This window comes from Strix uralensis, chromosome 19, assembly GCF_047716275.1.
Source record: "Strix uralensis isolate ZFMK-TIS-50842 chromosome 19, bStrUra1, whole genome shotgun sequence".
NCBI classification, from domain to species: Eukaryota; Metazoa; Chordata; class Aves; order Strigiformes; family Strigidae; genus Strix; species Strix uralensis.
Window position 1 is genome coordinate 9606909 of NC_133990.1, and position 21242 is coordinate 9628150.

Here is a 21242-nt window from a genome sequence, read left to right on the forward strand (position 1 = left end):
ACAGGCCCCGCCCCCCCACTCGGCTCTCGCGCGGCCGGGGCGGGGCCTTGGGCCGGGCCGGCAACATGGCGGAGGCGGAAGGGGAGAGCCTGGAGTCGTGGCTGAGTGAGTACCCCCGGCCCCGCTCCCCTCAGCCCCGACGGCCCCTCGGCTTCCCCGGCCGGGGCCCCTCGGCCTCCCAGCCTCGCTCCCTTGGGCCCGGGCCCCCCTCAGCCCCGGCCCTTCCCATCGCCTCACCGCCCCCCTCCTCCCGCCCTTCCCCGCCGCCCTCCTCAGCGAGGCGGGGGCCCCTGAGCCGGCCGGGGCCGTGGCGGTGCCGTCCGGGGAAGGCTGCGGAGGGTGTGAGCACCCCGGGAACGGTCCCCCCAGAGCAGAGACCCCCGGATGCGCCCTCCCAGCGGGGGGAAGGAGCTGAGGCCTCCCCCTCTGCCGGTGGTCAGTGCCGCCGGCCCGCCCGCTCTGGCCTCCCGCGCCCTCGGCGCGACAGCATCAGTGGGGGAGAGGTGCAGAACTGTGGGTGTAGGGCACAGCCGCGGTTTGGGTCTGTTAATCAATTTGCTGGGAGGCGTGAGGAAAGGGCGGGTTTGTAGCTCACCTTGCTCGGCACCTGTAAGGCTGTTGCTTTTTTTGTGACCATAAAGGCTCGTGGTAGGTGTCGGTCTCTGCTGTCCCTTCTTCTCTCGCCTGGATTTTGGTTAGCCAGGTGTAGAGCCGTAGTGCTGTTTCCAAGGTTGAGAACTGTAGGGATTTCCTAAATAAATTTTATTCGTGTCTTATACAACCATGTTTTTCAAGCAGACAAATTCTGCTTTATGCTTAGCTGCAGTTTCAGGGTAGGAGTTATGGATGTCCATTCCATACAGACTGGAATATTTTAAAATCCTTTGTCAAGATAAGGTATTTTTTATCACAGAATCCTAGATGTTAGAGAGAGGAAAAAAACCAAAACATGGCTTGTTCATCTACAGCCCTTGCTGAGTATCTCCTCATCGGGTGTCTGTCCGTGCTGCCCCTGAGTCGGCTGGCTGTTGGCTGTACAGAACCTAGCACTGCAGGATCCCGACCCAGCACCGGCAGATCAGGAGATGATTCTTGAATGAATCAGTCACAACTATAATTGTTTTTCATATATTCCACACACAGGGGCTCCTGCTGCTGTCCCTGGGAGGTTATCCTGCACATCACTAGTTTGTTGCCTAGATTTTCTTCTTTTTTTAATAGTTGTTTGATTACAGCAGTGAGTGAAGCGCATAAGTAGCCGGGCGCTAGGCAAACAGCAGAAGAGGGTCATTACCCTAAATACGTTAGAGTGTAAAACCTGTTACGCTTTTGGAATTATTCTTCCATAAACAAGATTAAATATTTCATGTTCTTTCTTGATATTTTTATATAAAATTCCAATGCATACATGGTATCATCATCTATTATAAGAGTTACTGGCTAAATGATGCTTTCAGCTTGCTCTTCTCATTTTAGATCAATCCCTTCTGTCCCCTCACCATTTTTGCTCCTCCTCTGAACTCCCACAGTTTGTCAATATATTTTATTGTAGCCAGTGAGACACATGAAGAAACACCCACATCCCTTCCTTTTCATCTTTCTCGGAGGAGAACTGACTCACCGAGTTCAGTTTGTGTGTGAAAATATCTCTAGTAGGAAGGATATTTTAGGTTGTATAGCCTGGAAAGCTTCCTGACTGTTTGTTTTGTGGGGTTATTTTTTAATTATGGAAGTTAAGAGAGAAGTTCTCTCTCCTTGGCCAAGCAGTAGGAAGGATATTCTGCACTGGAGAACGTATCCTAAAGGGTAGTGTTCCAAAGGCCTTACTCACTGTAAGAAATATTGCAGTGAGCCTGATTGCAGAGGTGTACACATTTTTCAAGGCTTGTTTTTTCAATGCTCTCTCATTGATGAGGATGCATTTATGCCAGGTCACTGCTACAGTGATTTGTGCTGCTGTGATTATATTGCTCCTCCCATTGTAGGGGAGCATGGAGCATTTAGTGTACGTCAGTTACTTACCGGAGGAGTCATGCAGACCAGGAAGGCAAGAGTGCAAAGGCTGGTGTGTACGAGTGCTTTCATCAGGCCTCCTGAGGTTTTTTTTTCTTGTAACCATCACAAAGCTGTGCTGTGTCTGATGCTAACCTTGAGGGCGTGCACCTGCTGTGCCCTTACTAAAGGGAAGGGCCAGAATTGCTCAGCATCACAGCCAACTTCCCAGTCATGGAAAGATGGAAAATTTCTTATTGCCAATGATTATTTTTTTCTGTATTGGTGGTATAAAGTCTTCCACGCTGCCCTGCCTCTGTCATCAGGTGGAGTCATAGACTCATGAAGTAACATCATCCTCGTGTCCTAATACTGCAGCAAGATCTGCACTTCAGCCAGGGATGATCTAGCATCTTCATGTCTCTTGCCTCATTTCAGGCAGCTGGGAGGGGAGAAGGTGATGCTTTCTATTCTCTCCTTGCCAGCAGGCTCTTCTGCACTTAGCTGAAATAGAGGAGGTTAGAAAATAATGTCAGTTGTACAAACACAGCTGGATCCTTTGACTTTAGTGCTGCTTTTTCTACTGCAAAAGGAAGCCTGTTGTATCCCACTCATGTCAGGCTTAGGCAATGGCCAGCTATGTAATAAATGCAGATGGATAAAATACTATGTTTGTCTTAATTTCTTTTTCCCTTGTATTGTCATGGGTCAGCATTCTCTTTCTCCTCCCGGGGATACAAACAAAATCTGACTGTTAGACTTGACATGCTTGGGCTGGGGATTCCCAATTCATATCCTAAGCCTGACCTGGGGAAACTCTTTGTTGGGTTGGCTTTTGTCTCATTTCAGTAGAGAAGTAAACCCAGGAAAATACAAGCATTCATTACCAGTCAATTAATGGTCTGTGGTTCTCTGCATTCCAATGTGGTTTCTCTATTGAGAAAATAAGCACCTTTGTTTCACATCTATTGATGCATCTGAATGTTGACTGGTTAGCGTTTTTGAGGGCTGAATGGCTCTGGCTTAGGTCAGGTGAAGCAACTTTCTAGGTCCTAAGCACAGCAGTGTCCGAAAGCTAAGGCAGAGATGGTGGCAGGACTGGGGTAGTGCTGAGACTTTTGTTCCCAGGTTGCTGATTCAAATTCACTTGGTTGCCAATGTGAAATGGGATTTTGAAGATGGGACCTGGTACAGAAGTGCCTCTGAAAGGAAACTTTATAACCAGTACCAAATGGGCCTTTGCAGGCAGTTTCAACAGAGAAGCCAAGGATTTGATATTCCAGAGCACCAAACTCCCCTTTCTGGAGTGAATCCTTCCATATAAGTGTTGAAGCATATTTCTAAGGCAGTGCAGAGGAGCTCCCTGCCCACATTTTAACGTTCTGCATAAAAATAGAGGATTTTAAGTTATGCCTTGGTAGATGTGATGCAGCTTCATGTAGGGATGTCCTGAAAGGGTTAAGCAGGGTAATTTAGCTCACCTGGGGTGCTGTGTGCATGTGGCTGTACTGAGACTGGTAATGAGTAGCCATACGCACTGTTGTGTTGTGTCATGGAAACACATCAATCTCCAGAGCCAGGGCAGGACTTCTGATCAAGCTTGTTAACTTTTATGAACTAGTGTTTCACATAGAGATTTTATGAATGTTAGAAATAGGGAGTTTCTTCATGTGGAACATAACTTCCCTTCAGTAATATCTCTCTCTCTCTCCTTCTGAGACTTTACTGTGTTTATGTGAGAGCTTTTGGTGCAAAAACTTAGATGAGTCTGAACCCAATCTGAGAGAGGGAAATAATCCAGTGTCATTCCAAGAAATCTTTGGAGATGTTCGCAACAGCTTTAAAATTAGCACTTGGAACGTGTTTGTACCACATCTTTTTTCTAATTTCAAGATGTGCAACCAACAAAGAGTTCATTTGGTTGAGTGTCCTTACTTGTTTGTGCTCTTCCTGTATTTATTAAATAAATTCCATTAACTCCAGCAAGAACTGTATTTTTTTCATCTAGGCCTGCAGAGCAGCAGAGGTGCTTTGGAGCACCGAACCATGCACGATGCCATTTGACTTGCATGAAAAGACTTTAGATTGTTGTAAGTCCACGGTTCCATGATGCTTCCAGGGTGTTCAGCAGTTGTGAGTGTGGTAATAAGGTTTAAGTGCCACAGCTATTTTGAACAGTTGTTGGCTCTGCAGCAGCTGTGTTTTAAACTAAGCCTCCCTTGAATCTCTTGAGTTCAAAAAATAGCTTGGTAGCTTAGCCAGTACAAGATGTGATCCTACAGTTAGTCCTCCCTGGCCCTGCCTTTTGCTTATCTAGGCTCCCATGAAAGTTATCAGCAGGCACAGAGATTCACCTCTGCGGAGTATTTTACAGATGCAATCCAAGGAACAATTTACAAAAATGCTTTCTTTACAGCTGTCCTTCTGTGAGGAGGAAAATATGAGTGAACCTTGTAGGACTGCCAGAGTAGAAGGACTAAGGTGAAAGTGAGGTTTCAGAGTAGATGTTTGACAGCTGTTTTTATCTGCCTGTGGAAAGGTAAAAGGATATGTTTTAATAATGATAAAAATGACAATTTGTAATGTAGCGTGTGTTTATTTTGTTATGCTTCCCTCTATGATAAAAGTACAGGGATGTGTGCTGGTTTTTTTCCCTGTCCTTCATCCCCTGCTCTATACTACCTGCCGAAGCAATATTTTCTTTTCTGTATCTCTTTCCATTGTATTAAAATTTTGAGGAAGGCTTCTTAAATGCCAGCCCTTGGATATACAGCTACAGTGTGTTGTTTCTTCCCTTACAAGAAAGAAAAATCATCATGTCTGGTCATCTTGGCTGGAAAATTAGGTTAAAGCAGGAATCTCGTCTAGTGTAAATTCAGTGCTCCATCAGAGTTAAGTAGAATACATGAAGAAGATGCATTCATAACAAAAAAAGATGCTGATAGCCTCACTATTATGCAATCAGTACAATAAGCGAGGCCCTGGTACCCGAGGGAGGATCCTTCAGGAGCCTGAAATAGCCCAGTCGGTAGAGCATATAGGATTCGAATTCCTGATCAGTACAGGCTGTGGTGTCTATTACTTGCAAGAACAACTCAATGTACAATAATAAATTTCAGTTCATAATTCCCAGGAGAAGTGCTAAGGCATCTAACAAATCAGCTGGCACTCTAAAAACAAGTGTTAATGCTAAATGACTTGTATTAAACATCTGATGTTCCAGCCCTTACTTCTACAAAACTCCCAGGGAATACAAAAATAATTTCGCATGTAGAAAGTGTGAGGGTTTAGCCTTTAAAGAGTTTAATGTTACAGCCAAATAGAAAGAGATAGCATTTCAGGCAGAGGGAAACTGTGTGAGCTCAAATATTTTATCCTGTACTCTCATTTAGAGTATAGAAAGAGTGTGTTTCTAAGTACTTGAGATTTGGCACCTGTTTTTTTGGAAAGCAGTGATTCTTGCTGGATATTTGGATGTCTCAACTTGGACATGCCCTTTTCCCTGAACAGACATACCATATGTGAACTTCTTTCTCCTCTTTTTATAGTTGGCAACAGATGTCAAACGCTTTTCTCTAGGAAATGCATGACCTTTTATACTGTTTCTTTTGCTTGATTAGTAATATGTTCTCTTTCCCTTACCAAAGATAAAGCCACTAACCCATCTAACAGGCAAGAAGACTGGGAATACATCATCGGATTCTGTGACCAGATCAACAAAGAACTTGAAGGGTGGGTGTCCCAAACCTCTCTAGACTTAATAAATTAACATTCACAGTTTAAAATACATCATTTGTTCATCAGAATTCCATGTTTTCTTTTACATACACTGATACCACAAGGAAGATCCGTCTACAAAAGAAGCAAGATGCTGCAGAGTGTGGTTTCTCTTTTGTGAAAGGCAGCGTGGCTTATGCACAGACTGGGCACTAGGAAAAAGGGGATTCTGAATCTGCAGGGTTCTCATCTGTCCAAACTCAGTCTGTTTGCCAGTCTGTAAAATGGGGTTATAACTCTTAGTGCCTGATGGGGGCTTCAAGTATTTAAAATCTTCACAAGGCTTAACTGAGGAAACCTGGGTCACAGCATTCCTGTGAGCTAAGGAAGAAGTGTTTTGTTCTACAAAAAGGAAACTAATGCAAGAGAAATTAAGTGATTTCCTGGGCTGGGGACTATACTGGGAGTTATTTGGCCCCTCCCAAACAGGAATCTGGAGTTGCTGGCTCAGACTGCCAGCCCTCACTTCCTTTTATATGTGCAAACACCCGGGTTTATGAAGATGCCCTGAATATTTCTTTTTAGTCTTTGTACACTGATGGAAAGATGAAAAGCACTAAATGGCATTTCTTTTAATTATGTAAAAGGCATCTCATTTAAATAGTACAATTTGTGAAAGTCTGAAAATCCTTTGTTTCAGGCCACAGATAGCTGTGAGACTTCTGGCTCACAAAATCCAGTCGCCACAGGAATGGGAGGCAGTCCAAGCCTTGACAGTAGGTAGTCCTTACCCCTCTTAAATCCAGTTATATATCATGCGACATCATCTGTGCGGAGTAGAAGGGGGCACAGTGTGTGTCAGTGGGGTTAGCTGGGGCTAGTTCTGGGGCTGAATGCCCTGATTCCCCCCTGCTAGGGGGAGCAGACAGTGAGAGGGGGCACAGTGAAGTATTTGAAGTGTCCAGATTGCTCATTAGCAATAGAGCAATCAGAAATAACTGGTTTAGTTTCAGCTGCTTTCCTTTGTTACCTTCAGGTAAGATTTGTGTTCATTGTTACGAGACCTAATGGTGAGATAACTTACACCCATATATATACGTGGCTGAGGGTGGGAGACCAGCCTGTCTTGATGTGGCACCCCTAAAGATAGGAGATTCATGCCTGTATCGCAGAGCAGGATTACGTGTCTCACTGACATGGGTCCTTCAGTTCCCCTATAAAGCAGAACACGGCTAGGCTGTTACTGAAGACTTTTGATGTTCATTTCAGCCCGTTTTTGTTACTTGAATGCAGGTGCTAGAAGCTTGTATGAAGAATTGTGGGAGAAGATTTCATAATGAAGTAGGGAAGTTTCGCTTTTTAAACGAGTTAATAAAAGTTGTGTCTCCAAAGGTTAGTCCCTGAGCCTTATGGCTGTATTTACTTTTTGTTTGGCCTCCGTAAGCTACAGGCAACATCTGAAATGTTTGTAGCGCTCTCTTTGGCTCATTACATTTATTAGCCTACATTAAAGAGCTAAGTTGGGGGGGGGGGATTTATGCTTTGCTCACTATTTTTCTCGATAAGCTCTGCTTCCTTACCATCAGTGTATAGTCTCTGTACTGTTCTAATCCTTCACGTAACTCAAGGGCTTCTAAAGCTTGTCCTATGTTTCTTTAAAAAACAAACAAAACTCCAGTGTTAGTGGAAGAGGGGTGTGATGCAGAGGTTAAAACAAGAGACTTGGCAGCACACCGTAGAATTCTAGTCCTCGCTCTACTGTCGACTGGGTGTGTAGAGTGCCTGGCTAAGTCCCTCAATGTTCATGATCAGTTTAAGGTGGTGAAAAATAGACAGAGGCACCCCATGGCATGATTGCTGCAGCAAAGTATTCCCAGATTCTTTCCCGTAAGTCAGGGGAGGGGGTGGTTATCTGTATTGCTGTAGTTTTTAAATAGCAAAATCCTGACACCAACAGAACAACTGCTTTTTCTTTTGCTGAAGATAATCACAGAGCTTCTCTTCACTGTTATTTCAAATATATTGGAAGAGCATTTTTTCCTCTTAATAAGACATATCATAGATCACCTTGGAACTTTTATTATATGCATTTTAATGTATATCACTGAACTTCCATTCTCTGGGTTTGGGCTTTATTTCTAAAAAAGAAATTAAGAATGTGGAAAATTTATATCTTTTTTCCACTTTTAGTACCTGGGGGACCGAGTCTCAGAGAAGGTGAAGACCAAAGTCATTGAATTGCTGTATAGCTGGACAGTGGCATTGCCAGAAGAATCCAAAATCAAGGATGCCTACTACATGCTGAAGCGACAAGGTAGGAAGTCAGCTGCTCGTTCATGCATTTTCTCCCGCCTGTGCTTTAAGCAGGAGTGTCACAAAATATACGGCTTCTAATTACACGGGGTCAAGGCAAGCTCTGAGGGGAGAGAGATCAAGGGAGAAATTCCCTGAAAAGCTTCTCATTGTATTTAAATGCCTTGGGCTGGCTTGGGTTGGCTTTTTTAACTAGATAAATGAGACACTTGCAAATGCTTTTGTTTCGGTTTGCAGAGCCTTTTTTGAGATTTTCTGGAACTAGTTATTAAATGATTTGAACAAGTCTAAAGTGAAGTAAGAACCTCCATGTAGCCTTTTGTGTTCTTTTAACTAGATCACTTTACAATTGTACCTTTAGTTCAACTGATACAAATTTCTTGTGTAGGCACAGTGAAAAAAGCTCAGCTGAGAAGCATGTGGCTTCAACATAAGAAAAATTGGTTCCAGGAAAGCTCTTGAGGTAGAACACAAATCTAAGGATTTGACAATGGAACAAGCAGGAAGCTTAGCTCTTTCCCCACTTGTGGTTTGGAGTCTGCTCATCACCCCATTTTGCATTGCTGTCTGCTTCCCTGCTTAGCTCATTTATAGAAACAAATGTCATGCCCTTGAGTCTGCACAAAGCTGGGTTGTCTGGGGCTTCGCTCAGTGGTTCAGCAGCTAAAGTGAAAGGCGGAGAGACAAGTAGTGGAGAGCTATTGATTGTACTAAGCTATTAGAGGAGCAGTGTGGGCACGGCAACACGTTTGGTGGGGCTTTAGCCTTTATCAAAGAAAACTTGCTTTGTTTTTCCAGCTAGCATGCTCCGTGATTTTGATCCTATATTGTTCATTAGAACAGTGTGCTAGTATCAGTGGACAGATTGGCTGTGTGTTCACTTTGATAGCAGCCTGTGAATATCTGGGTGCACTGCCTGGTGTGACTGCATGTGCAAACCCATGTGGGTTCCCTTTCTGCTTTCAGGGATCGTTATGTTTGATCCTGTGATTCCTGCAGACAGAACCCTGATTCCTTCTCCACCGCCTCGTCCCAAAAACCCTGTGTTTGATGATGAGGAGAAGTCCAAGGTGCAGTCAAGACTTTTATCATAATCACTAATGCAAAGTGATTACTCAATGCACATTTAGAATAAGGAAGTAAAGTATGCTGATTTGGCTTTTATTTTTGGGGTGGTGGTGTGTACTTTCACAGAACTCATTGCTTTCTTCACCTACCTAACCTGAAGTTCCAATTAAGGCCTTGTCTGTGTTACTATTGTGAGGTTATTCCTGGTTAAAAGTACCATCCTGCTGTAGTACTGGAAGGCAGAGAATGTTTCACACACGGGACCAAAAATGATGTATGGGAGGAATAATTGCCTAGTGTCAGAAGTCTCTGAGATTTCACAGTATATGTCCTGTATAGAAGCAAAAATGTAACAACTCACATAAAGTAATAAACCATAAGTGACTCCTGCTGAAGTCACTGTAACTATGAAAGCAGTGTAAGCCTTGTAATACTGGGCTGTATCTCTTTACCCCTGAGTTGTTCACTTAGATTCCTTTCACTGCTTGCCTTTGCCAAAGGATCTTTATTTGTTTCCTGAATATCCTCTTCTCGACTTACAGCTTCTAGCCAAACTGCTGAAAAGCAAAAACCCAGATGATTTACAAGAGGCCAACAAGCTTATAAAATCTATGGTAAAAGAGGTAAGAAATTCCTGTAGGATTGGTCGCAGTCAGCAGTCTGCTTTCCAGGTTTTAAGCAATTTGACTTCAAAATGGTGGAGAGCTTTAGGATCATGTAAATGGCAGAACCTGGGTTTTTCAGTCTCCGGGATCATTGTGTTAATACATTCCTTAATTAAGTTGCAGGGCCTGAACGAGACTGACCATGAGCGACATCCAGACTTTTATTATTTTTTAAAACCTCTAACAGAGCTAACTTGCATCTAGTCCAGTGGTTACCGGCATAAAGGGGGTGCCATTTGATGACTTAGTAGGGCTCTTTGTGATCTGAATGTGTTGTAATTTTGACTCTAGCTCACAACTGAGAGATGTTTGTATCACAAAGATCTCTATAGTTGGTGTCTCTGGTGGAGGACAGGGCAAGAAGGGGCAAGGATTGAATGCCTCTTGTTGTAATTAACTACATTCTCATCACTCAGGGTGGTATTTCATGTCAGGATTGGGTGGGAGCACCACAATACCACCCCTGGATACTGAGGACTGAGTCATTGGACTGGGTCTTCTCACAAGCAGCATTCATGGAAACACCTTCCTGTTTGTAGAGCTGTGATGCATCCACCCATGGCAGTCATTAGAAACTCTGGAGTCCAGGAAATGACTCACTGTGAACCTGGGAAAAAAAAAAAAAGGATAGTTTCTAGACTGAAGAGGATATATAGGTTACTGAAATGTTTCCATTCAAGCTTCTCTTGTCCCCAGGGCAGACTGTCCTACATCTTTAGTTGGAATCTCAAATCAGAGCTGGGTGGACATTTTCTACTGGAGAGTGCTTCTTGTTCCTAGTAAATATTTTGCTTGAAACACATCTTTTCTGTAAAATGGCATCGAGTGACCAAAAAAAAAAAGTCTTCCAAAAAGGTCAGGAAGGAACTTTTGGGAACTTTTCTATTTTTAGTGGTATAATTATACATTAAAGTCTATTTAATGAGACTTTTTGGAAATACGGGGTTTTCTATCATTTCAGAATGGTGGTGAAAAGATAGTAAAATAAGCAAAGCTTCACATGAATGGAGAGGTTTTTTGTGTTGTTTTTTTTTTCTGGCTTAACCTTAAATAGACAGACTTGACATGATTTACAGGTAATACCTGCAGTTGTGATACTGTGGACCTTTACAGGGAAACTCACTTTTTATGTCTGTGTCTTATACCCTGAAGGATGAGGCTCGCATTCAAAAAGTGACAAAACGCATGCACACACTGGAGGAAGTAAATAACAACGTAAAGCTGCTGAATGAGATGTTGGTTCATTACAGCAAAGAGGACTCGTCAGAGGCTGACAGGGAGCTCATGAAGGTGGGTCTGAGCTGCTCCTTCTTCCCAGAAATCCTGCAGTCAGTCTTTTCTTCTTACAGACTTGAGTTTTGCAGAGAATTACAAACAGTGCAGTAAAATGAAGGGCAACGGCTAGAAACAAGAGCAGTTGTTGGAAATGGCAGGAAAGAAAATAACCATGTTTTTAACAGCTTTCACCAAGGACTCAGTGGGTAATACCTCGATTTTGCACATGCTTGAAGTGAGGTACAGCTGTTCTTCAAAGATGCAGCGTGGCAGAATCAAGAAGCTGCAGTTTGTAATTCTTGCTCCTGTTGGGACACGCTGCTTGCAGATCGTAACTGTCCCTTACAGCACTGTGGATGGATAAACTAAAGGCTGAATGGGGCAGAAGATATGTCCTCCCCTTCAAAGGAAGAGTTTTAGCTAGCGTTATAAGGTTGGGAGAACATCAAGAAAGTAAAAATCAAAAGAGCCACCAGGGACAGTTGGATAGGGCCCAGGGCCTTGGAGAGATGCACCTTATCTAATTTAAAAAGTTAAAACTACTCATTTTTAACAGCAGGCTCCTGAAACTATGGTAAGACGCTTAAGAAACTGGTTTGTTCTGTGAAACATTTTTTTCTTGCCACCTTTCTTCTGTGTGGTTGCAGACTCTCCGAGTAGTGGCTGCAGCACAGTTGAAGCATAATTGTTGAAGCACAATTCTGCTCTTCCTCAGGCTTTTAGGAGTTACGAACATCCCTGGCCATAAGTGCTGATGTGAGGCAGGACTCAGAGATGTTGTGTTGAAAATGCAGGTTGTGTTTAGATTCCCAGGCTAATGTAATGCTCACAGCTCTGCTCATAGGGTGGGGACAGGGGATCTTGGTTGGCCAGTCACACTGGCACGTTCAGCACAGCGAGACTGGTTTCTCTGTTCTGGGATTTCCAGTGCGTGCCTGGAGAGCCGTTCTGTGCTGGCTGGTGTTGCTGACAGTGGCTCCTGGCTGATGAAACCCTTTCTCCTAATCTGTCTTCCTAGGAGCTCTATGAAAGGTGTGAAACTAAGAGACGGACATTATTCAAGCTGGCCAGTGAGACAGAGGATAATGACAGCAGTTTGGGTAAACTAAGCTACACTTCTCCTTTTTTAATTGCTTTTGTGACCTGAGACTGTGCAAGGATTCAGCAAGGGAACGGCTGCTGTAAAGACGCCTCTTCACTGTGGATGCGCTTTGCTTTGAGCAAGCAGATAAAAGACAAGACCCTTGCCTCTTTATGCTTATCATTTAAATTCAGGCAAGGACTTGACAGTAAAGTTGGTGGTTAGGGAGGCTGGGGGTGATAACAGGGGACTGCTGCTGCTTTGAAAGGGAAGGGGAGTTGCTGTAGGGAACAAAGCCTTGGACTCATTTTTTCATTGTTATTGTAATGTGCATGGACCTAGAAAGATCAGGATATTGCTTAGAGAAGCATGGCAAAGACAGAGAGTAATGGAGCTCATAGCCAGATAATTATGGTTTTTCTTGCTTGATTATTTATTTGATAACTGAATACTCTCAGCATTTAGTGGGAGCAAAGTGACTAATGTCTTGGAGGTTGTTTTTGTCTCTTCTACACATAGGGGATATTCTGCAGGCCAGTGACAATTTATCCCGTGTGATAAATTCCTATAAAAAAATAATAGAGGGGCAAGTGATCAATGGTGAAGTGGATCTCCCTGTGGTGCCTGTAGCGGAAGGTGAGTTCCTGCGAAGCCAACTGTTCAATTTTTGAATCTTGCAAGTCTGTTGGACAGGGTTTCCTGTTAATTGTGGTAAAGTAGGCTATTGATGGTTCTTGTGGCCAACAGTTTGTGAATTAGAGAGGGACAAAACAGCTCCTAAGTTGTGGATAAACAGTTCTGGACATGAGCAACAGTGCTGCAGCTTTGCATTTTCCATTGCTCATGTCGTATTATCGAAACCTTTGAAGCCATCAGTAGCAAACCTGCATCTGAACAGTTTCTGTGGCTGGAAGTTCTCATATGTTTTCCTCTCCACATATGTCCTGTTTCTTAATGGTGAGATGTAAGAAGACAACGATTTTATCAAAAGGACAAGAGCAGGACTGTGGGAGCCAGGCCAGGGGTTCTGTTCCTGGCTTTGCCAGCAATTCCATTTGTGAATTTAGGCCAGTTGCCTGCTTTACACTTCAGCTTTGCCATTGAAAGCTCTGTGTGTGTGTGTGGCAGAATTACCATTTGGGAGTCACTTTTCTGCATGGGGAGCAGTAGAGGGGTGCATAATGCTGCCCGACAGCATCTTACTGGGACAAGACTGTCCTAAATATGAAGATCCAGACCGTATGGATTTTCGTCAGCTCTCTAGCTCTGTGGTAGCCTTTTTATTGTAATTCTGTAGGATCTCCCAAAGCCTCATCTGACCTCAGAAGATTTTGAAAAGATGACAAATTATGGTACCAGAAGCCCTGGGGAAGGAGCAGTGGTTGGAGCCGGTGTTACTTTTCATATAGAAGTGTCCTAAGTGTCTGGGTTGATTTAAGTAGCTTGTGGGCAGTAAATGGTTAGGTGGAAAGCATGTGGGCCATAAGCCGTGATTAAATGAGGATCTGTGTTATCTAAACCATCTCTGATCATTTCTTCTGTACATTGGGTTTGCTCTGAGCCTTTTGCCTTCTTTCCTAGTAGTGCTCTTCTCCTGTCCGCTGCAGGGAGTAACTCCACAAGTAATCTCAACACCCTCATTGACCTTGCTGGATTGGACGTCACCAGCACCCCGCCACCTCCAATGCCACCCACCACCCTGACGCCAGCCCCCACAGTAGCCCCAGCCCCAGCCGAAATCCCCATTCTCCCGCCTCCTCCCCAGACGTTCGCCCAGTTGCGGAGCAGTTCCTCTAGCCAAGTGGAAGCCGCACCCGCTCAGCAGAGCAGCACGGCCAACTCCCTCTCCTTGCTGGATGAGGAGCTTCTGTGCTTAGGTAAGACGCTGAGGGGCCCAGAAAAGGGCTACTCAATCCATGCCTAACAAAGACTGCTTTCTTCCTTCAGTGTGAGGGCTGGCTGTGCATGTGGCATGCCTAAAAGGAGCATGAGAGGCCTTTGGTTTCTAGAGAAGTCCAAGGGACAACTCCCTTGCATCGTCCCGAATATGAGACCTGGTCAGTGAGTCAGTACTAAAAACTCTTGATCTTCTCAGAGTAGGCTGCTAGTGCAGTAACGGTTGAGTGTAACTGCAGGCTGATCTCTGTGGGTGCTTGGACATGCGGGCTGCAGTTTGGTACAGATACCACCCCTGACTGTGGCTGTGCTAAAGAGCAAGGTGCCTTAGAGGGGTTGTGTATAGGAGCCTGCAGAATGCCTGCCTGTGGAGCCCAGGCAGGAACAGCAGAAGATGCTGCAGATCAGGAAGGGTTAGAAGAGCTGCGTGCAGGGGTGACTGTCAGTCTATTTTCCTCATCATAGACTTGCAGCCCATTTCAGTCTTTCATCAGGTTCTTGGGCTCTGGCAGAGCTGAATCGAGTAGTTTGATGGTACTGAAACAACTGCCAAGGGGTGACACCTAACTCACTTGTTCCTCCAGTCACCTACTTGCTTTTCCTTTCAGGTCTGAATGACCCAGCCCCTACAGCAGTGAAGGAGACATCAGAAAACAATCAGTGGAACATGTTTGAGGTACAAAGGAGGGTCTCAGGGGACGGGGAGGGAGGGGCTGTCATTGTGAGACATCTTGGGACACACTCTGTCACCTTGGAGAGCTGTGTGATCACACATACAGGCAGAGGGGCAGCTGTTCCTGAGGGGCAGTCTGACTTAGCCCTAAAATCTGGGATAGCTGTGTCCAAACAGAGTAGATATCCCTGAACCTGGCTTTCTCAGTTTCCCATCTGTCCCCCATGATGTTAGCACTTCCTTTGCTTAAATTACAGATCAGATGTAGTCCTGACATAGGCCACAGACTTTGCTGCTTGCCACCCAGCACCTGTTTTTGCGGTAAATCTATCTCCCTCTGTAACAGTGCCATCTCTACAACAGCGGGCAGGAGTGAGTTAGAGCATCTACTTGTCCTCTCTTTCAGAATGACCAGTTGGACCTGGATTTCTTTAATCCGAAGATGGTGACTGTCACTTGCAACCCTGCAGGGAACCCTCTTCTCCATCACACATCACAGACCACATGTGGAACGTCGGTGACGTTGCCCTCTGCTTTCACGGCCTCTCAAACTGCTCCCAGCATCCCAGCACCAAACTCAGCACCATTTGTATTCTCTGCTGGACCGCCCGCCCCTGCGGGGCCTCCTAAGACTATTCCAGCTGCTCCTGGGTATTTCAGCTCATCTGTGGGGAGCAATATGCCACATAAGATGGATGCATTGGAACAACTCCTTGAAGAAGCCAAAGGGTAACCAAAAGTCCTGGACTTTGCTTTCTGTGCAGTTAGAAAGTCAAGCTTCCTGCAGCGTCACGTTCACAGACAGACTTTCAACTCTCTGGTTGAAATGTGTGATTGGGATTTTTCTTCTCGTAGGGTTTCAGTTTACAAACTAATATGAGTGTCCCACCTCGGGGAGGAAAGGCAGCACTCCCGGGTAGAGCCTGATACAAACATGCAGTGTAAAGTTGAACAGGCTGCTGAGGTGCAGAGGCCTTTGCCAAAGTGGGATTCTGCTTTCTTCTTGACTTAGAGAAGTGATGTGACACCTAACCCTACCACCACCCATTTCCTTGTAGAAATTCCTTGTAGCTCTCCTTCTTACATGACACCATCCTGAGTCACAGACTCCAGTCTGGCTCTGGGCCACTGCTTTGTCCTGGTGATGTGCTGTTATCTGTGGGTTTGTGGTGAAATACCCGTTTCACTTTCAGCTCAATTTCTGATGTTTTTTCTGTCTCTTGCAGGACTGCCACCCAAGGCATGGCGACACCCTCGGTGTTCCCTGGGGTTACTTTGCCAACCACTGTCACCTCTGCCCCATTAATCGCACCCGCAGGGCTGCCAGCCACTGCCCCTGGAGCCCCTCCGATTCCGTTCCCAAGCAGCTGCACTGCTGGCTCAGGAAGTCCTCTCTTCCAGCCAGCATCATTCCAGCAGCAAGGCAGTCCCGTGAAAGCACCTGAAATTTCTTTGGCCAATGTCCATGTTCCCTTGGAATCCATTAAACCTAGTAAGTATCTCAGGTTTTTCACCTTTCTCTGAACATTTTTTAAAAGCAGAGCTTCCTGACAAAGCTTATGAAGCAGAGGGGAAGGATGAGATGTCCCAGCCAAACAGTCAGATTGCCTAATGCTGCTACAGACCATCTTCTGCAGCATAAACCTGCGTTCCTCTCCCCTTCTCTCTCTGCGGTAGGCAGTGCCCTCCCAGTGACAGCCTACGACAAGAACGGCTTCCGGATCCTCTTGCACTTTGCCAGGGAGTGCCCGCCAGGAAGGTCGGATGTGCTGGTCGTGGTAGTCTCGATGCTGAACACGGCACCGCTTCCTGTGAAGAACATCGTGCTGCAGGCTGCCGTGCCGAAGGTAGGGATGCGTGGCTCAGGCCAACGGTGATGGAAAACTGTTCGGGAAGGCCTGGGTATGAACTCAGGGATGTGGGACAGCCTGGTTCTGCCTTTCTACAGGCTGTGCTCTGCCTGTTTCCGAAACATAAAGGTGGTTGTCAGAGGCAGAGAACACTGAATAGGATAAATCGAGAACTGCTGGGAGTTAGTGTTCTGTTTTTCTTGGTATCTAAGATCAATGCAGCTGTGCCTGTCCATGAAGGTGGCTCAGATAGCACCGTGACAGGACTCTTGCATGGATAGAGCCACCTCTTGCATGGATAGAGCCATCCTTGAGGTCTTTAGAATCAGAATTTTGAACAGACATCCTAAATCTGGCAGTATGTTCCATTCTAGTCTTACTGCACCTAGATAATTTTGGATGACCAGCTTTGTGTTTTGAAAACTCACCCAATCTCAGTGAAGATCTGCCTACTGTCACGAAGGTGTTCACATTAAAACCTCTGACACGAGAGCACTCAGATAGGAAGGTGCTGTTGGTGTTCACCTCACTTTTACTCGGGGCTGACTTGTCAGTCTACTTGTTCCTACTGTGTTGCACAAGCTGGGCTGGCTCTCGTTTCCTCATCCTCACATGTGGATTGATTCTCTTCAGTTTGGTTGTATGCTGTTATGTCCCCAGTCTGTGCATGCATCTTGCATTGTCCCCAAGGTAGGAGATAATCCCTGAGGTTCCACCTTCTTTTTCATTTGCAGTCCATGAAAGTGAAGTTACAACCACCCTCTGGCACAGAGCTGTCTCCATTCAATCCCATCCAGCCACCTGCTGCCATCACCCAAGTCATGCTTCTGGCAAACCCTACAAAGGTGAGAGGGGCAGTGGGACTTATCCTGGCCTTGTCAGACAAAATTTTATGTAAGCTGAATTCTACAGGGCGGTTGGACCAAACATTTGAGCAGATACAGCTGCTTGTTCCTAACTTGCCCTCCAGAGGTGGTTACTGCATAACATTGGTGCTTCAATTCAGGGCCAGAGGGAGGCTTTTCCTCAACAGACTTTGTCAGCAAGGAGAGGTGTGAGGAGGACCTGTGCATTTCTCCCAGCAAAAGGGCAGTGGTCATATAGGGGTCAGCTTTAAAGGGCAGCAGTCAGAGCTGTGTCAGGAGTTTGTCTGACTCCCTTGTGCACTGGAAGCGCACAAGGTTTGGTGATAGATCAATGTCAAATTAGCTGGTGCTGTCGAAATACTTTTGCTGTGTTGAGGCTATAGCCTATAGACCTGAACCAACAGACAAATGTCAGATTGTGTCTGTTCCATTATTCTTTGAGGATGTACCTGTGACCAGTGAAACGACGTGGTGAACCCTTTTCTGCTGATCCTGCTGGGAGCATCTGAGTAGCTGTTTTTCCTCGCTGTGGTTACTCATTGAAGTAGCCTGCTCCATAAAGCTCAGTATGCTGAAATAGTTTCTAATTACTTGACAAATCTAGATGTTACTACTTGAGAATTACAGCAAAAGGGTCCCTAAAGTATCAGCTGAAAGCTTTGAGATCCAAAAGGATGAATGTCAGGGGCATTTTGAGGATCGTTGAAAAACTTCGTGAGGTACATGGAGATGGCCCTCATCACAGGACTGGTACCAGCTCCTGTTTTACTAAGAATTTTGCAGCGCAGGAACTCTTTTATCTTCCTCCACATGATGAGGAATTTAATTTTGAAAATGTTGAACTATTCCAGCAGCGTTCTTCAGGCTCACTGGTGCAAACTATTATGACAGGTTCGTGCTTTTCTCCTACTGTTCCATGCTAAGCAATAAAGCTTTTGGGGTATAAAAACTATGAGGTAAATAACTCAGGTTTGCTAAATAGCTGAACTATTCTGTGAACTTAACCTTGGCCCTCTTCCCCCTGCTGTGTGCAACAGAAGTCTTGTTCTCTCTGTAGAGCTGAAACAGTTTTGTTTGAGAGCAACTGGGGTTGTTCTGATGTTGCTCTTGGGTTTTGTCTTTCCTGCAGGAGAAGGTGAGGCTGAGGTACCGACTGACCTTCACCCTGGGAGACCAGCCCAGCACAGAGGTGGGCGAAGTGGATCAGTTTCCCCCGGTAGAGCAGTGGGGGAATCTATGACCTTAGGACACTGACAGAGACTCTGTGACAGGACCAGGAAAGGATCCCACAGGCCTGGAATGAATGTGACGTGGGGAGGGACACACATGCTATCCACTGGTGATGTTCAGCTTTGTTTACATGTCCTGACCACTCTGCTTGTAGCTTTAGTCCAGAATGTTTTGCCCCCCATTGAAGGGGTCCTGGAACATTTATGCCAAGCATGAACTGAGTGGCAGCCAGTCACAGGCAGTGCTGGCTGCTTTTATCTTGACCTCTGGGTGAATCTGGTTCTATCTTCCACTCTAGTAAACTTGAAGTTATTGTATTTTGAGGGGAGACCTGTCAGCAGAAGGGGATTTAGTTGGCTTGTTGCTGTACTGCTGTCCAGAGATACCTACAGGCTGGTGGGGTAATGATGCCACCGTGAGCTTCCTCAGTGCAGAGCCCTTACACGTGCCCTCCCTCGGACTTGTACCTCCTCAGTGCCAGACCGGACCCGCTAAGCATGTTGAGCAATAATGCTGGCTCCGTGAGGGAATGCTTATTTTTTACACTGAAATGGCACTTAGTTCCCTTCCTCCCCCTCTGCTGCTTCATTCCCAACGGCCAACGTAAGCCGACCCTCGCTCTGTGTTGTGCGACACTGCTGTATCTTTAGTTGTTATATTTATTTTATACTGCCAGCTGCCTCCCCGTTGTATCCATTTGGGGGTAGCTGGGGCTGAGTTTTGTATGCAAATGGTTACACTGGTTATTTTTCTGCCTTCATTGCATTCCACAGTGTGGGGAAAAGAGGAAATACGTAGTGAGGAGGCAAGCGGGGCTGGAAAGGAGCCGTCAGTATTGGTGGAGGACAGCGCCTGGAGGGCAGAAATGTCCTTACAATCACTGATCAGGTGCAGTGACTGAATCCAGGGATAAGGAGAGATGGCTCTCGCGTCCCCTCATGCAGGCAGTATTATTATTGTAGTCGAATACTGTGTTTTATTCAGATGAGTACAATGACATACAAGATGTAAATAATAGAGCTATAGGATATCTAAATAGAAGCGAGCAGGCAGTGAAAGGAAGGAAGGCTCCACTGGGCTGTGGCGATGCATGTGCTGGGTTTAATCCCTGTTTTAGCTGTTCCCTGTATTAAGTGGCTAAGTGCAATTGTCTCCAAGGGGGAAAGCAGTTTTGCTGGATGTCAGTGTTCTGTGCTAACGGGGGGCAGAGGAGCTGACCCCTCTAGCTACAGTCTCACAGTAACTAGGTTTAAATCACTGGGACTTGATTCTAGCAGTCCCTTCCTTCTCCCTCTTGATTGCCCATCTCAAGCAGTGCCTCAACTAGCTTTGACACAGAGTATTCTAAATTAACAGGTTTTTTTAACATCCGTTGACAAAAGCACAGATAGGGCGGGTCCTTGGGCATAAGCTCAGCATTTCTAGCCGTGCTGGCAAGCACCAGCTCCTGCCAAACCACGAGTGGGAGCTGTCACCTAACGCACTGAGAAGATCAGTATACAGGAGAAGACCCCGACCTGGTGTGGGAAAATTAATGGTGGCTGTAAAACCCATTACTGCAAACGCAGCTTGGAGTTACTTGTAGTTGAATTTTCTTTACTGTGTTGCAAAGTAAAAATCACTAGAGGTGAAAAACTCAGCGGATTCGAAGGCCTGAGGTCCTGATCACAGGAGGCACCAGGCAGTTGTAGAAGCCCTGAAGGTGGAATCAAAGCTCAGCCGAGGAACTTGCTATAAACTCGTGGTCCGAAGTTCATGAAGACCCCAGCCTTGTCAGCCCCTGACGCAGAAGGTAGGCAGGAGGGATGGGGATGTTGTTTGGATCCTTAAAGTGCTTTTAAATCGATGGACTAGGATAGTGGACAAGGAGAGAATTCTTTCTGCCTCCGACCTGTTCTTGCCAGCACTTTAGACACAGTAGGCATGGGGGTAGTGCTTAGGTCCCGGCAGCGTGTCCTGAGGAAGGTTTCGCTGCTATAGATGCCTACAGGTGCATCTCACTGTGACTTGGAGGAAGGCAGGAGAGCACACGTGCTTTCTGCAGCGGCTTTGTTCTCGGCGTTAGCGGCAGCGCGCTGCCCGCGCCGCACAGCCAGATGGAAAGAGGCCGTAGTCCTGCTGCGTGGAAACGCGTTGTTAAAAGCTTCAGAAATGAAACTATGAATGTTCCTTGTCTGTAGGGTGAGGTTCCTGCTTCATACCGAACAGCCCTAACTGTATATATACATCTCAAATGCGTTTGTTCTGCTGCATGTTAAATAAATTGTTTTCCCTACTTTGCTCTGTGGATAGCCCTGATGACTGCTGGTGGGGCGCAGTGCTGTTTCTGTAAATCCTAAAACTCAACCCATCGTCTCAAGACCATCCGAACTAAGCAAAAACAGAGAAGTTGCTGGTTTTTAAACCCCCCATGATTTAAAAGGTGGGCTTAGTTTCAGTTCTGGGTGTTAGAGGTAAAGCAGCTGAACAAGCCAGGGTGATGCAGCTGCTGGCAGTGGGGTTCACTTTACCGGGGGAGGGTTGCCAGGCCAAGTTGGAACAGACAACCTTAATGATGCAGCTCCTCCTTACAGGTTACATTTATGGGGTTTTTTTTAAAGTTACGCTTATGGAAGA

General features: G+C 45.7%; 1 protein-coding gene across 8 annotated transcripts; it reads left to right on the top strand.

The window, feature by feature from the left end:
- Positions 1-46: 46 nt before the first annotated feature.
- Positions 47-20901, top strand: GGA3 (golgi associated, gamma adaptin ear containing, ARF binding protein 3). 8 transcript variants are annotated; one of them, XM_074889102.1, is made up of 19 exons: positions 47-105; positions 4001-4082; positions 5640-5724; positions 6410-6485; positions 7003-7101; positions 7900-8023; positions 8989-9092; positions 9633-9713; positions 10908-11045; positions 12049-12130; positions 12631-12747; positions 13719-13988; positions 14616-14683; positions 15087-15409; positions 15907-16172; positions 16358-16527; positions 17265-17375; positions 18248-18287; positions 18526-20901. In XM_074889102.1, exons 2-19 carry the CDS (start codon positions 4046-4048, stop codon positions 18648-18650), a joined length of 2316 nt encoding a protein of 771 aa, XP_074745203.1. In that variant the 5' UTR covers positions 47-105; positions 4001-4045; the 3' UTR covers positions 18651-20901. The 8 variants fall into 8 exon arrangements, with proteins under 8 accessions (XP_074745203.1, XP_074745202.1, XP_074745204.1 ...); XM_074889107.1 differs by lacking the exon at positions 47-105 and adding an exon at positions 4409-4531 and having other exon boundaries at positions 6410-6489; XM_074889104.1 differs by lacking the exon at positions 47-105 and adding an exon at positions 4409-4531.
- The last annotated feature ends 341 nt before the right edge of the window (positions 20902-21242 follow it).

Bases quoted from the DNA above. Each gene is read 5' to 3' on its own strand.
- GGA3 (XM_074889101.1), top strand. From the start codon at position 66: ATGGCGGAGGCGGAAGGGGAGAGCCTGGAGTCGTGGCTGA. The intron at 15,410-15,906 runs GTAACCAAAAGT...TGTCTCTTGCAG, and splicing joins CTCCTTGAAGAAGCCAAAGG to GACTGCCACCCAAGGCATGG. The intron at 17,376-18,247 runs GTGAGAGGGGCA...GAACTATTCCAG, and splicing joins TTCTGGCAAACCCTACAAAG to CAGCGTTCTTCAGGCTCACT.